The 16,400-nt window shown below is 43.4% G+C and overlaps 1 protein-coding gene across 4 annotated transcripts in view; it reads right to left on the bottom strand.

The window, feature by feature from the left end:
* Positions 1 to 6,602: 6,602 nt before the first annotated feature.
* Positions 6,603 to 16,400, bottom strand: part of LOC123961036 (protein unc-13 homolog B-like) — a 110,042-nt gene continuing 100,244 nt past the window's right edge. For all 4 annotated transcript variants that reach the window (XM_046036135.1, XM_046036136.1, XM_046036139.1 and 1 more), the window contains 9 exons: positions 16,256 to 16,393; positions 14,738 to 14,861; positions 11,957 to 12,001; positions 11,000 to 11,071; positions 10,203 to 10,350; positions 10,048 to 10,104; positions 9,433 to 9,516; positions 8,355 to 8,514; positions 6,603 to 8,256 (listed from right to left, as the gene is read on the bottom strand). In XM_046036135.1, coding sequence (XP_045892091.1) covers positions 7,974 to 8,256; positions 8,355 to 8,514; positions 9,433 to 9,516; positions 10,048 to 10,104; positions 10,203 to 10,350; positions 11,000 to 11,071; positions 11,957 to 12,001; positions 14,738 to 14,861; positions 16,256 to 16,393 — 1,111 coding nt within the window. In that variant the 3' untranslated portion in view covers positions 6,603 to 7,973. The remainder of the gene's footprint in view (positions 8,257 to 8,354; positions 8,515 to 9,432; positions 9,517 to 10,047; positions 10,105 to 10,202; positions 10,351 to 10,999; positions 11,072 to 11,956; positions 12,002 to 14,737; positions 14,862 to 16,255; positions 16,394 to 16,400) is intronic.

Genomic DNA, 16,400 nt, shown 5'->3' with positions numbered 1-16,400 from the left:
CTCAAAGTGCCAGCTGAATCTGTTTTTTAAATTCCTCCATTTAGAGTTGCAGATTTGCCATGAAGCAGCTTTATAACATTAACACCTCTTCCACGCCTCTGTCTTATTTAAACTGTCAAAGCTTTGTTTCACCGAGATACAGTATGTGTCAGCGAGCTGACAATTCTGTTGTGGTTGTGTTTAGATTTTTGAATGTGTGGCTGCACGTTTCTTTACATGCAGTTCTCAGATTGTTTCTTTAAACTCTCACTCTCACCCAAAGCCTGTGTTTGTAATGAACAGCATGTGTGATGTGGTAAATAATGTTGTAAATTACCTAACACACCAAAAGAAACAGCAGTAAGATCAGTGGTGTAGGTGAGTGGATGTCGGTGGGAAAAAAAAATGTTAAAGAAACCAAACACATCACATTGAGACAGTCTCCCCTACATTGTAGTGTCGTCACACAAGGTAGCAAATTGAAATCAATAAATAAGAATTCTAATAAAACGAGGAACATTTAGGTAGCAAAAGACATCTGTGAATGTTCTCAATCATCCAGGTCATAGTTATCCAAGGAAGGTTAAAATCAAGGGCAACTGGACTGGTTGATGATACTCGAAGACGTAAAATGTCTTAACTGAAGAAGCCTCTTGTGAAACGTCTTCTAGTATCTTCAGCCAGTCCTGTTGCCCTTGGTTTTAACCTTCCTTAGATAACAAGAGATATTAACTGGACTGGAATATCCACTTCTAGCAATAAATGAAATAAAAATAATAAAGAGATATCAAGTAAAAATCAAGATAAGCTGTCTGATAAAGGTATATTTTAAGGTGAGATTTAAAATATATACTGACTCTGCCTTATACTCGGACAAGTCGTTCAACGTACAAGCTTGAAACAGGTTTCATGTTCCAGTGTTTAATCAGATGCCCACAGAGCTTATCTGCAGCCAGGTAGTGTGGATACACATTGCAGCTGAAACCTGTGAGGGTTAATTGTGCCCCCAGAAACAGATTTTGAACCTGGTTCACCTTAACAGGTTAATACGACCAGGATCATAGTCTACATGCTGTTTTTAGAGGAATTTTTGTTCCCTTAAAACAATAAACATTTCTTCAAAAATGTAAAAAAAACAAAACTGTCTGAGTCCTATTAGGCTATGCAAACGAAGATAGGCCTTTTGACATGTCACAGAAGGAGAAGAACAGGTTTAAGTAATAAAATAAATGATGGCTGAATTCTATTTAGCTGCTTCAGTTTCAGCGTATTTGTGGTATTGCGCATACTGGTCACAGAGCCAATTTTAATATTATTAGTAACACCTGAACTGTTCCTAATAGGACCAGATGAAATGTCTGCTGTGAAAAGGTCTAGTGGGGTTAAATTTAGGATTATAATTTTATCATTTTTTCTTTCTATTAAGTTTTTACTTACTTTTATGCAGTCAAGTTCATAGTACATGATTGGTCTGAGGTATGTTCTGCCCATTAAAAACACGCTGATGGGAGATTAATATATCCACAGCTGAGCCTTGGGAACATACCGTAGGTGAACAGGAGTTCCCCTTCGAGGGAACTCGAACTGCGTCTGTGACGACACTATGGGAACGCCTCTGGGCGTGGCAGGGCTGAAATCATGAATGAAACTACTTCAATCCTATTGGCGTTACTAGAACGGTAGCGTGTGACGGCGTAACTGGAGGCGTATATAAGCACACCGGCACACCGGGCACATTAGCTTTTTTCTATTCAGCAGGCACTCTGGCATGTTTGAGACTACGAAAGGAGTACAACCATGAGAGGAAATTTCTTACCTGGAAGGAAGTCTGGCAAAGGAGATGGCTGGTGAGCAGTTCAGGCAGTGTGTTTCCCATGCCCGCACTACATCACGGTTGGGGACACTCATGCCCTGTGTGTGTCTTGTCTGGGGATGCTGCATGCCCAGGCAGCACTCGAGGGGGCTGCTTGCGGCCATTGCGAGGCCCTGTCCCTGAGGGTGCTGAGGCGGCGCAGCGGTTTCGGTCATGGGGCTCCCAGCGCGACATCTCCGAGGGCATTGGGACTGCCGAGGCTTTTCGAGGTATGAGTCCAGAGCGGCTCGCACAGTCTGATTCTGAGGAGTTAGATGTGCTTAGCGTCATGGAGGATGACTTCCGGGACCCGGGCTGACGTCATCAGTCTGCGCCCAGCTAGCATAACACATGCCACCAGCCCCAAGGGGCTGGTTCCCTTGGCAGATTCTGCAGAAGCGTGGCGAAACCTTGCCAACATTTCCCCGTGGGTCCTGCGCACCGTAGTGCATGGCTACAGGCTGCAGTTCCGGGTCCGCCCCCCCAGATTCAACGGGGTGGTCTGGCCTGTGGTGCACTCGGGGCCGAGCCAGGTGTTGGGACAAGAAGTTCGCTCTCTGCTGGAAAAGGGGGCCATAGAACTTATTTCCTTGCCAGTCAGGGAGTCCGGGTTCTATAGCCAGTACTTCATAGTTCCCAAAAAGGACGGAGGGTTGCGAGGATCTGCGGTCCCTGAACCAATCTCTGAGGAGATTCGGGTTCAAGATGCTCGCCATCCTCGCCATCGTCAGTCACATCCAATCCGAGGATTGGTTTGTCACGATAGATCTGCAAGACGACATATTTCTAAAGCATCTCCATCCGTCCCTCTCACAGGAAGTTCCTGAGGTTCGCCTTCGGGGGCGCGGCGTACCAGTATCGGGTTCTTCCGTTCGACCTAGCACTCTCCCCTCGCACGTTCACCAAGTGCATGGATGCAGCATCCACATACTGAACTACATTGACGACTGGCTCGTTCTGGCTCAGTCTCGAGAGTTAGCGGTTCGGCATCGAGATGTTGTCCTCGCCCACCTTCAGCATTTGGGGCTGCGGCTCAACGCGAAGAAGAGCGTGCTGACGCCCGCCCAATGGACTATGTTCCTAGGGGTGGTGTGGGACTCAACGATGACGCGGGCCCACCTGTCTCCTGCACGCGTCAGGTCCATTTTGTCCTCAGTGAGCAGAGTGAAGCTAGGCCGCACCATCACTGTGAAACACTTTCAGAGGGTGTTGGGTCTCATGGTGGCAGCGTCCAGCGTAATCCCGTGTGGCCTGCTGCACGAGAGCCCTGCAGTGGTGGTTAAAATCCAAGGGATTCTCCCCGAGGGGAAATCCGCTCTGTCTGATACGGGTTACGAGCAGGTGACTTCGTTCCCTGTCCCAGGGCCCCATGTTGGGAGTGTCATGTCGCCGAATAATTATTTCGACAGACGCCTCACTCACGGGGTGGGGTGCGGTCATGGACGGCCGCTTTGCGAGAGGCTCCTGGCAGGAGCATCATTTCTCTTGGTACATGGTCAGGACCTCGAAATGTTGACGGTTTTTCAGAGCTCTGAGGAGTTTTCTGCCCGCTCTCCACGGTCACCACGTCCTTGTCAGGACCGACAGTACGGCAGTGGTGGCCTATTGAATCACCAGGGGGGGTCTGCGCTCGCGCCCATTATGCAAACTGGCGCATCAGATTCTCCTGTGGTCCCAGCAGAGACTGCTGTCTCTCAGAGCGATGTATATCCCTGGGACCCAGAATCAGGGAGCAGACCTGCTGTCGAGACAGGGGCTGAGGCCCGGGGAATGCAGACTCCACCCCGAGGTGGTGGAGTTATTGTGCGAAAGGTTCGGCCCAACAGACACGGACCTGTTTGCGTCTCGAGAGATTACACACTGTCCGCTGTGGTTCTCAGAGTACCATGGTGCAGAGAGGGAGTGCCATGGTGCAGACGTGGCCAAGGCTGCATCTGTATGCTTTTCCCCCAGTTGCTCTGCTCCCGGGGGTTCTGGAGTGGGTCCGTCAGGACGGCGTCAGCCTGCTGTTAGTAGCCCCGTTTTGGCCGGCTCGAGTGTGGTTCTCGGACATAATCTCGTTCCTGGAGGGCCCGCCGTGGCCTTTCTCAGGCGGAGGGCCAGGTCTTTCACCCTTGCCCCGCACTGTGGAGACTGTGGGTCTGGCCCCTGAGGGGGCCCAGTTCCTTGAGGCGGGCCTGACGGTGGGAATAGTCGAGACGCTGCTCAGCTCCAGAGCCCCGTCCACGAGAGGGACGTACGGCCTGAAGTAGAATGTGTTTGCCACCTGGTGTAGAGAACGGGCGGTGGACCCAGTTACCTTCCCGGTGACTATGGTACTGGAGTTCCTCCCGGACTGTTTCTCTGCTGTCCTTTCCCCATCCACACTCAAGGTGTATGTGGCTACCATTGCAGCGTTCCACACCCCTCTGAGGGATGGGTCTCTGGGGAGGCTTCCACTGGTCGTGCGCTTCCTCCGTGGAGCCCAGGGGATGAGACCCGTGACTTGTTCCAGGGTTCCCACTTGGGACCTGGCAGTGGTTCTTGAAGCGCTGGCTGAGGCCCCCTTCGAACCCCTGGAGTCGGCTGAGGCCAAGCACCTGACCCTTAAGATGGCCTTTCGCTATCACCTCTCTGAGGAGGGTGGGGGATCTCCAGGCACTTTCGTTTTCTCCTCGATGCCTGGATTTTGCCCCGGGGAGGGTCAGAGCCATCCTGCACCCCTGTCCAGGATATGTCCCTAAGGTTCCGTCCAGGTTGGCAGGGTCTACGGTGCTGCAGGTGTTTCATCCCCCACCTCATGTGACGGCAGAGGACGGGAGACTTCATCTGCTCTGCCCTGTCAGAGCGCTGAGTATTTACACTCTGAGGTCCTCCCCGGTGGAGGAAAGCAGACCAGTTGCTGGTGTGTTTCAGGTCCCCCAAGGCTGGGCTCCCCGCTTCCAAACACACGATCAGCAACTGGATCGTTCAGACTATTTCCCTGGCCTCCCTATTTCCCTCAGGTGCGCGGGTTACCTTCACCTATGGCCGTAAGGGCGCACTCTACTTGAGGCATAGCGGCCTCCAGGGCCCTCCTCTCAGGGGCTTCGCTCCAGGATGTGTGTGAGGCAGCTGGCTGGGCCACTCCTCACACTTTCATCCAGTTTTACAGTCTGGACCTTCCTTCTGCACCCGGCACCCGTGCGCTCTCCTCTTAGTCGTGCCTACGGGTTACTGCACGCTGGGGGGCAGGCGGAGGCTTTCGGAGTGGAATAGTGGGTATCTCGTTCCCATAGTGTCGTCACCGACGCAGTTCGAGTTCCCTCGAAAGGGAACGTCTCGGGTTATGTATGCAACCCTTGTTCCCCGAGAAGGGGAACGAGACACTGCGTTGGTCCGCCACACCTCACCCCGCCTGGAGTGCCTTGCTTCATAGCAAAGAGCTAATGTGTCCGGTGTGCCGCTGTGCTTATTTACGCCTCCAGTTACGCTGTCCCACGCTACCGTTCTAGCAACGCCAATAGGATTGAAGTAGTTTCATTCATGATTTCAGCCCTGCCACGCCCAGAGGCGTTCCCATAGTGTCGTCACCGACGCAGTGTCTCGTTCCCCTTCTCGGGGACAAGGGTTACATACGTAACTCGAGACGTTTTGCGCATTGCTCAGTGACACTTGAACAGACAGAGCCTGTGATGTCTGGATTATAGTGAAGTTTCTGAAGAACACACACACACAAAGGATAGGCCCACTACCTTGATTCATAAATATTTTATAAACAAAATATTGTTACAAGTATATTCAACATATGTCACATTAGAATAATGTTAACTACTTTACATACATTTGATCAATCTTCATATTTCACAGTACATACATGAAAAAAAAAAATCACAATTCTAGCTGACTTTGTATACAATAATTACATGCTCTGGTCATAAGCTTTTTATTTTATTTTATTTTTTACAAACTTACAGTTTTAAACAGGGTGCAAGAGTTCAACTGTCACTACAGTTGTGGCCATTGTCTACACCCCCCTCTTTGTTCAGTTTAGTACAGCAGAACCAAAGCCAAAACTCTAAACTAATTTCCAGACTATCTCATCTAAACTCTACCAAACAGATCTTCTTGAGTTTGGAGCCACAGTGTAACTAGTTTTGGCAAATGTGTAAGTAAGTGGGACATCTACAACGGCCACATCTGTCCACAAACAGCCCAAAATACGTGAAGAGAGCTAGTTGAACGTGGCTCACTGAACACTTGCGTTCCTTGGCACATAGTAAACAGACAAGAGTTTGGATCAAACCCAGTCACATTTAAGTCAGTTAAACAACCTGCCTGCATTGTTTAATTTTTCATCCAAGTCCAAGTTTGTAGTGCACCTAATGCAAAACACCAATCAGGTATTCAGAAACAGATGATTGTTACAGTGAATGTGCATGCATGGCAAGGCTGTGGCATCTCAGAGACTTTTGGTCTCATCCAATTTAAAACTGTAAAAGTCGACAAAAAGAAAATCTTAGAGTTCCATTTCTGGTCCTACATAAAGGTGTTCACACTATTTAACCCCTGAACACAGGTTGTCCACTTCTGCTTGTTTCCATTCAGAGCAGGTCGACAGGTAAACAGTGTTCACAGTCACAGTATGACACTTGGCAAAAACAGAAGAGCTAAATTCAAAACCTCTACATTTCTTCTCAGTGCAGAGAAGCTGCTTGACAGGCCACAGTCCAGAGGTCAGTCAGATAGTTTAACCACTATTCCCATAATTCTTTGTTTCTGAAAAAAATCAGTGCCTTTTTACTCAATGTTGTAGAACACATTCATGATTTAAAAGTCTCTCTGAATCCCACTGAGTACTGTGAGCTAGTTAGTTTAGCTAGCCAGAATATTTTTTTTTTTAAGGCGACGTCATTCGTATGTCATCTTTTCTTTCTTCCCAAGGTTTTATATATTCAGGAGTTCATCATTAAAGGGCAACACACAATAGTGGCATCTTGTAGACATGCGTCAGCTCTCCAGAAAAGTTTTATAACATTCACTCATTGGATTGGTACATTCTGGCTACTTTGTCCTGATGACTTGTTCTTGCTATAAGATGCATCTGGTGCTACAGGTGTCATTTGGCATGAATCTAAGGATTTGACACCTGATGATTAATTCTACCATCATGTTAAATGAAAAACCAGTAACCCATGACCCTTTATAAGGACCAGAAGTTTTATTTTTGTTCTTTTGAACTGTTTCTTCACTGGTTACCTGCTTAAATGTTTCTTTAAAACTTGAGCTCTCTGCAACATGTCATGCTAAGTACAACATTTATTAATTTTAATGTGTTTTTGTGACATTAATTAGCTAGTTAATGACTGGTATCTTCTTTTTTTTTAAACAGTGCGGGATACCAGAATCAACAGTTGTACTGATTGCAAGATATTTGTTCGCAGTCAAAAGGCTTTAAAGGCTCAAACAGTATAAGAATTTGGGATTATTTCACCCAACTCACTTTCTTCACATGTCATAGTTACTTATGATCATTAAACAGTCACTTAATAGCAGTCAGAATTTACTGTTCAGGTCCATTCAGTTTGAAACGGACGCCTTGTTCGCATCTTTTCATACTGTCAGACACAAATCCATTCATTCCTGTGAGTGGATGTTTGGTAAAAAGCTGTGGATTAGTATTGCGAGGTCAGCTTTGATGAATACAGCAGATGACATATATTTGATTTTATCCAGATTTAATTAGCTACAGATCATTAGACTAGAGTTTCTCTCTGATGAACTATAACTATTTTTATATATTTTTCTATCACTGAGCGGAGATTAAAAACCCACATGCCCCCCCCATAGTAATGATATTGGTGCTGATTGTGGTTAAATGTAATACTTTTTCAACATTTTGAGAAGCGGCTTCTTTTCAAAAAGTATGTTTCGAATTAAATACATTTCTTTCTTACCATAACAAATAGTCAACTTCCTCGTGTCTACTTTTGAAGGATGTGCTCCATGCTGAATATCAGACAAAGGCTTTAATGGTCTGTGTTGACTGAGGATGAAGATGACAGTGCCCGTAAACACCAGACAAAGCCGTGAACGAGCCCTGACTCTAAACCCTGACCTAATCCATGTCAGTTTCACATTCTCACCATTTCCAACAAATCTCTGATCTGGAGTCTGTCTCTGCTCATCTGCCCTCCTCCACAGGACGAGTTTCAGATTTCAGCTTGACAAACTCCTTGGCCACCTCGTCAGCAGGCCGCTGGGACAGGATACGCATCACCGTCATGCCTGTCTCGTCCGTTTGAATCCGCGGTCCAAGGGGACACCAGCACACGCAGCTCTTGCGGTCAGCGACGTCACGCAGCTGAACCACAGCCATGCCGACCACCCGATCCGCCCGGCCAAAGCAGTAATCCTTCACGGTCACTTGGAGCTCATAGCAGTCTGGGGACTCCTTACCCAGGACACTACAGAGCACAAGAGGAAATTAAAAATCTGCAGCGTGGCAACACATTTCAGCTGTTTGCTTATTTGTAAATGAAAGAGTTGAGGTTTTCAAACTCACAACTGAAAAGCCTCGTTGAACTTTGCCGACCAGCTGTTGTTCTTGGATTTTGTGGTGAACTTGCGCTTCTTGTCGGCCAGGAAGGGGCCGACCATGGAGACTTCAACGAATGGCCGGAACATCCCTGACGTCTGCCACTTCATGTCGTTCGCTGCAATGACTGGATGGAGAGATTTGGGAAAACAGAAGGAGAGCGAGGAAGAACACATGAGACACACAGAGATTCAGTGTTGATGGTAGTGCCGATGGATGGATAATTACATGGTTGGGGTTGCATGTGTGTATATTTCTACATACATTTTCTGATGCTCATGTAAGGTCATATGACCACCAAACAATATGTCTTTTTAATATTTTTATTCTTTTTATCAAGTTATTATTATTTGTTACTATTTGTCTGTTTCAACGTTAAGAGGGCCTCACAATGGAAATATTTCTTCCCTTGGTTCCTTTTATGAAAGGACCATATTAGTGGTTTTACTTGTTTTTGAGTCTAAAACTATAAAGTTCCATTCACTTGGCATCACTGCTGAAATTCTTTTTCAGTTCATTTTTGTAAGGTATGAAAGTTAACTTGCAAAGCCTTGAGACTTACTTAAGATATTTTTAGGTCACCACATTTAGTTATTGTCACTGTATGTTGTTACTTTTGTAATAACAAAAAACAAACAAAAAAAAAGACGAAGAAAAACATGTCTTTTCTTGGTGCAGAATTTGAGTCAGATGCCAGACTTGCTTTCAATATTTTGTTGGGCTTCAAAGTTCATCCTTGATCTTGGAAAATGTACCTTGAAGTTAGACAGTCTTGTGCATTTTGTTTTGTTGTTCCTGGTGTAATCTACGGCAACCACTTGCGCCACAACAATTTCTGCTCACTATTGCCATATTATTCCCATGTGGTTGGCAGTAATATAAGATGTAACAACTAGTACTTCATGGGCTAAAACATGCAAAACCACTTTAAAGGCTTAATACAAGATTAGAAAAAGGTTCAATTTGGGTCAGAATGTAGTTGAGAGCTTTAAGGTTGAAACATTGTTTAATTGTAAATGTTTGTGTAATTTGAATAGAGTCTCACCTCTGACATTGACTTTACGCTCCTTCCCGAGCATCATGTCGATCTGCAGAATGGCCTCTCCGATGGGCTTCTCTATCCCCGAGCCTGCAGAACACAACCACCTCATCACATATTAACACTATGAACAACATCTTTAAACCTGACTCTAGTGGTTTTATCTTAATCTTATCTTGATCTTATTGCTGCTGCAGTGACCCATTTTCTTATTTTACATTTCAGCTTTGGGCAAACTTGTTTAAATTCCCTTTTTTTTTTACTATAGAAGGTGATGATGACGATAAAAATTAGGTAACATTAAAGAAACACCACCATATCTTATACTTTTATAGTTAGTTTTTGATAAAGTGACAATTATCTAATTTACAGCGTAGTTTAAAAATCCTACATACTTCACTCTACCAACACACAGAGTGAAGTATGTGCTTTACTGAAGCAGGGATCACAAAGAAATGATGCTAAAATGTGAACGAGTACCCAGCCTTGCCACGGAAAACTATGGAAAGGCAATGTTAGATTTCACTGAGTTGTATTTTTCTTCAAGGAACTCCTCAAAAAAGCTCAACTGTCCCCTGTGGAACCCATGAAACCGCTTTTTTTGGATTGTACTGGACTTACCCCTGTCAGGTCGAATCTTCTCATTGCCAGTGATTCTGATGCCCATCCCATCGTGCACTGGGGGGGCAGGAGAGAGCATAGAGGTTTAAGAAACCTTTTAGTCAATTTGAACAACATCAATATACTGTACATGCAGTGTCTGTGTCTATGATCACCTTGGGAGTGTTGTGTGGTGACAAAAGTCTTGATGAGAGCATCAGTGCTCTGGGAGTAGAGGGAGAGGGCGTAACGCAGTGAAGCCAGTTCAGGACTTTTCTCGACAAATGCCTTCTTCAGACCGTTTCCCCCTGCGTGGAAGTATTGCTGAAAGAAAAGTGGGCAGCAGGGTGAAGAAAAGAACAAAGTTCTTATATGGCAATATTGTGAACAGGATTTTACAGTATGTGCCAATGTGCTTCAGTCACTTAGATGAGTACTGAAAACAGCTGTGCAGCAGATTTACTTGTACATACAGGTATGTACAAGTAAATAATACTTTATTCTGTTTTTATTTCTCTCAATATTTTCCCCTCTCCCTGGCTTCCCTTCATTTATTTTAACCTACAATGACCCTAATACGCCGTCATAAATATGTACACAAAAAAGTACAATGATTTTTCTTTCCTTGTTGTTTAAAACAATAATAAAAGATTATTATATCCAGGTATCCAGAGTAAATCCAAAGTGCATTTTTCAGCTTGATTCTGTTGTTCTGTCAATAAATACATGTGAATTTTTCTAATAAAGGAGTATATCAAATCTGGTGGCAGCATCTAAAAAACAAGCAGAAAGTCTTAGTTTGTTTTGACTAATGGAAAACAGAAAAGTATTACTAAACTTTTTACTATCGTCTTACATATTTTATAGAGCCAAATAATAGTGTAAATGTCTCTAAATTGACCAGTCTAGATGCAACTGACATTTTCCATGTTGTTTTCTTGCTTGACATGAGAAATTGCAGGTCTCCACCTACCTTGATCGTCTCCAGCCCTGCATCAATAATTATACACTGTTTGGGCGTCAAGGTTTTGGCTTCACCACCTCCCTACAGAAACCGGAGTTCACAGACTGACATTAGACAAATTTTCCTCATAAGAGCAACGCTTATAATAAATAAATAAAAACAAAACAGAAGCAGGGAAAATCATGGATCCTTTGTTATTAAGCATAGTTTTTAATATTTAGTGTCTCCTGTTTGTGCTGACTTAAATCCAGTTATTGGATAATAATTCCACAATAACATGAATAAATTTAACAGACCGTTGATTCCTCATCAGTACATCTACACTGACTGTGAACTTAAACACACACACATCATTAGTGTCTTTCTTTACATGATTGAATAGTGAATTGGGAAATAAATTTCAGAGACTTCTACTGTGTGAGCAGCTCCAAAAAACAGTTTGTGATGCAAGTGCTCAGTCACTGCTGAGAGAGGGAAAACATCTAGAATTTACTTGCTACATCCACATTTTACCCAGCCTATCTAGTCTTCAGACTGCTAGCTTTATGCAACCTCCACCATGCTGAGTTCACAGGCAGCTCCAAATAACGATTGAACCCCATGTACAAATGCTTTAAGCTGCAGTCCTTCAGCCACCACTGCTGAAAAATGTCTTCATCACCAGGAAACCACCCCAAAGGCTCTTCGAATACATTTTCTGCTAGAAGTTGTGCTCTGTATGGCTAATTTGAATTCGCCTTGTGAATGTTTTGGTGGCAGTTTTGAAATAATTAGTTCCAATTTATGGATGCTACGATGGCGTAAAACATTTGTGTCTGGAATTGCTGCTTGTTTGCTAGAATCCAGACTCTGACCCTCTTTTCTGGCTTCAATAACTAACAACACGGTGACAATGGAAAACCAAAATCCAGGCTTTCAAATGTCCTTTTTGGAAACAGTACTAAGGCCTCGTTTCGTGTGTGTTACCTTGAGATTAGAAAGACCTTTAGCTGCTGTGAGGAGTTGGGCACCCTACAGAGAGAGGCGGAGGAGAGAGAAAGAAGTGGATTATATTGAGACTTTTGTGTGATATTTTCATGCTTCCTTGTGCATCACAATTATCTGTACAACAGACAAAATGCAGTAATTCAACATGATTAAAATATTCACTGAAGAAATCAAACTGGAACAAACTCCTGTAAAGATCAAGCCAACATTTTGCAAAAGAGAAACACACCTGCTGACAGCCACCACTAGGTGGCAGCAGAGCACAGCTGCTGATTTTAGTGGAGCTGCGGTTTGAGAAACTACCATAATCCAACACAACATATCCACAGCATATATTTGCAGTTATTTTGATCATTTTGCAGAGACCTTATTGAGATATATCATATATTTACATATTTTATGTCTGTTAGTGCAGTTACAAGCTTAGTGCATTTAAGGAACTAAAATCATGAGCTTTGCTGTTGTAATGCACACAACAAAAACACAAACATGTATGTTGAATGTGAATATGACTGTATGTGAATTTGGTCACTTGTGTGTGTGTGTGTGTGTGTGTGTGTGTGTGTTTTAAACTGCTGCTGTTTCAAAGTCAATTTTCAGATGTGCTCGAGCTCATGAGCGAGCATAATCCAAGACACAACGGCTTTCGTACAAAGATCCAGCAAAGCAGAAACACTGCCATGCCAGCTGTGGCTTTTCTCCAGAAATGTTCCAGCTATTACACGTAAACTCCCACTGCAACGTCACAGTAATATTTTTATCAGCTTGAGCTTGAACTAATGCATGCTCGTTACATGATGATACCGGTGTTAGCTCGCCTGCCTGCTTTTCAGTAACTAACATTACTATTTGTGTGTCTTTCACCAGAGGCTCAGCAATGTCAACACAGCTAAATGAGATTGTGGCCACAATTTATAACAGTTAGACTGCAGTAAATAATGTTACTGAAGTGAATGGGTCTTCCACTGTTGTTTTCCTGCAACGTTATGTTGCATTATTGTATATTATGTGGGTCACTTAAGCTACAGCGACTGAGATGGTGGGGAAGCTGTTTACCTGCGTATCGGAAAAACGACAATAAATCTAAATTGAACATTATGAAACTAAAGTTGCCCCCCTGCCTTTCATCACTATGGGCTCGTATAAAAAAATCGCTCCACATTTGCTTTGTACCATTACATTATTCCTTGCAGGCTGAAATCAGCACTTTGACATAATACTGGTGGTACACAGGATAGTAATACATGTCGCGTTAGCTGGTGAAGTAATGTAGAAAGCTATAACGCTACAACTATAGTAGCACCGGATAACGTTAGCAACTGGTCAGTTATCCATCAGCTAACAATCAGCCCTTCTGATATTGACTGTTTTCACCCAACATCTTCTGATTCTTATTTGGGCTGACGGGCTTCAGCACATAAAACGTTGTTGTTTTTTTTATCCTTACATGGAGTTCATGTTGGAGTTTGTGTTGTGCTGGGAGCCAGTTGTTTTATTGTGTTAGTGGACTGCATTTCGTTAGCTGCAGTGTTATCGCTGTAGTTGGCAGAAGGCTCGGGAGCGCCCACAGGGCTACATCCCGACGCAATTCTTTCACATAAAAAGAGAAATAGTGGCTGTTCCAAGCAACAGAGAATGTCTGTTTTCTCTGTTGCTTGTTGTGCTTTATTTCTAAGTGAAGTTCGAGCCCATTGAGGAAAAAAGGCAGTAAAAAAGTGATTTATTAATTTCATTGAAAAACTACATATCACCCCTTTAACAGGGAATAAATGGAAGAAATCTCACGGAGAGCAAAAGAGGAGGGAACGTCTCCCAGGGCAGACAGACGCGCAATAGATGTCGTGTGCACAGAATAGACCAGCAAAATAAAATTACAGTATGAACCATCATGATGACAAAGTTATGAACATGTTGTCCTTTAATAGCTGTGATTTTGTCTGAGTGTTTTCTCCTTCACTGTCCTCTAATTACTCTCATCAGTATGTAAAGCTGGACTTGTATTGACCGTAAAGATATCTGACGAAAAGAAATAAGTATGGAATATGGATTACTCATCATACAACCGTCTCTCATTGTCTTGTGTTTGTGCGCTTATTCTTCTGTCTTTGTGAGGACCTTAGGGTTGACAGTTTTGCAATAGAGGACATGTTGTCTAGTCCTCACTTCTTTAAAGGGCTGTGTTAAGGTTAAGAATTGGTTTCACTTTTGGAACTGATTTTACACATCAAAGGTGTTGGTGTTGGTGCCGTGTGGTGTCTGAACAATAATGCTGTGATGATGTGTTGAGAGGAAACCCGCATGACACTGTTCTTGATCATAAAAGTTTATTAAATCAAAGAGTTCAGCATCAATTACAAGCTCTGCAGCAGCTTGGAGAGTGACCCAGCCCGATGGCCACTCTGTCTCTCTGTTCATCAAACATAGCTTATATAGGATATGTTTAGGTATCTGTTAGGTACCATAGAGGGGTTTGAGTCTGCAAAGTAAAAGGTCAAACCCATAAAAGGGTACAGTGCTATTCTGAGGTAACAAAACAAGGGGTTAGAGGTCAAATTCTATAGAAGGGTTCACTCCCTACTTAACCACCAATCATTGCTCTCCCCGTAGAAGGTCACTGACCCTCTGTCTTGCTGCTACAGTGCTATTCTGAACTGTTATGAGTCAAATGCACAAATATTGGATACTACAGTTGTATAAAGTTTTTGTGGTTCCAGAGGTTTAGTTTAGAGTTAGGGTTGGGATGGTTAGGGTCGTACTTACCAGGCTGTCGTTGCTCTGGGGCAGGACGATGGTCTTTTCCAGGCTGCTCAGGACGATCTTCCACAAATCTTTGAGGATCCTCTTCAGCACAGTCTTCTCACAGATGTCAGCAAAGACACTGAGACTGGATAACACGCAAACACCGAAAATGTGAGCTAAAACCTGCTTGGTCCAACAGTCTTCATTGTACAGTGGTAATTATTGTAGCGGTCAGTTATCAAGCATTTAGACTCCACTGATCCGTCCATAATTACTTTCTTGTTTTTCATTAGTGACCTAAGTGACAAAAGAGTGAACTTAATGACATAATAATCGGTATACAACAAACAAAGAAAAACAAAACGGACAAACAGTAACACATCAAACAAGAATGTGTCTGCTGTTACTACAGAACCTACGTCTCCTAAAATTTTCCCATAATATTTTTCTTTTGAATATCACACTGTTGTAGCCCTATGAATTTTAATAAATCTACGATTTAACTCAGTTGAGACAAAACCATTTTTCACAAAACTCTTTTTCTGTAAATTCTATGCTTTGCTTCTCTGTTGTTGGACAAATCAGTGAACTGCAATTTAAACACTAAAACATTCTGACACCTCCAATCCAACTTCCCACATCCAGTCCTCTTTAGTTTTTAACATTAATTTATCTTGGGAAAGTTCATCCTCTTTGTGAGGCTACAGATCAACTGGTGATTGGCTCCTCAAGAGGGCTCCAATATGTTTTTCAAGAACTGTAAAATTATAAATTAGTTTAGATGTGGTAAAAATGAAAGCTGCAGCTTCTACAGCCAAGCACCAACTATACTACTGACAAGGTTTTAGGATATGTGCGAAGCAGGGTCATTATGGAGCCTTGTCAGCCTCCGGCTCTGTAGGTTTGCCTCATTAAAATGCCCTTCACCACTCCTGACCTGATGTAGGATGAAGTGTCTCTAATAAGTAATTCAGTATTTACATACTGTAAATGTATCCAGTTAATATACAATCTTTACCCATTTCCAAAGGGTTTTTTTGACCTGGGTAATGTTTATTTATTTCCCTAAATTACATGATTGCTTTGACCCAGTCAAAAACCTTACACTGTCACAAATGTATTGTTAGGTGTACAAAACAATAACACATACAATAGTGCTGGTATTGACAATCAATAACAAATAGTGACATGCAAGTTTAAGCAGAGCTGTGGTAGATTGTAACAGTTGTGTGCCACATGTAACACATGTTTTAGGTGGTTTTCTCCTCATAGGTAAAGTTAACTTATTGTTGTGTTGGTGCTTTACTGACCCAAATTTAGTCAATTTTGACCAAGTGCCAGATAAAAAAAAGGGAAGACAAAAATCATTTGGGTTGGGAAGCAGCACCTCTAACGTCGGAGCTACACGGTCACATAGAGTGAAAGTATATAATTCAGTTAATTCATGACATTAGTCGTTTCATGAGTAACAAATAATAAATGAACACAGTGCGAGCGGCTTACAACAGAAGCAACTGTGTGTGTCATGTTTGAACTTACTTCCCATCCAGGAACTCCATGAGGGGCCGCAACATATTGTCAGCATCTGCCTCTGCAGTGTTGTGATTGGGTGGGCCTTTGATCTGGTAGAGGATCTCAGCCATCTGACGCATGCAGCCGTTGATACGAGTCTGGAAACTGGAGA

Source organism: Micropterus dolomieu, linkage group LG21 (genome assembly GCF_021292245.1).
Source record: "Micropterus dolomieu isolate WLL.071019.BEF.003 ecotype Adirondacks linkage group LG21, ASM2129224v1, whole genome shotgun sequence".
In the NCBI taxonomy this organism is placed as follows: domain Eukaryota; kingdom Metazoa; phylum Chordata; class Actinopteri; order Centrarchiformes; family Centrarchidae; genus Micropterus; species Micropterus dolomieu.
This window is presented reverse-complemented; position numbering and strand designations above follow the sequence as displayed.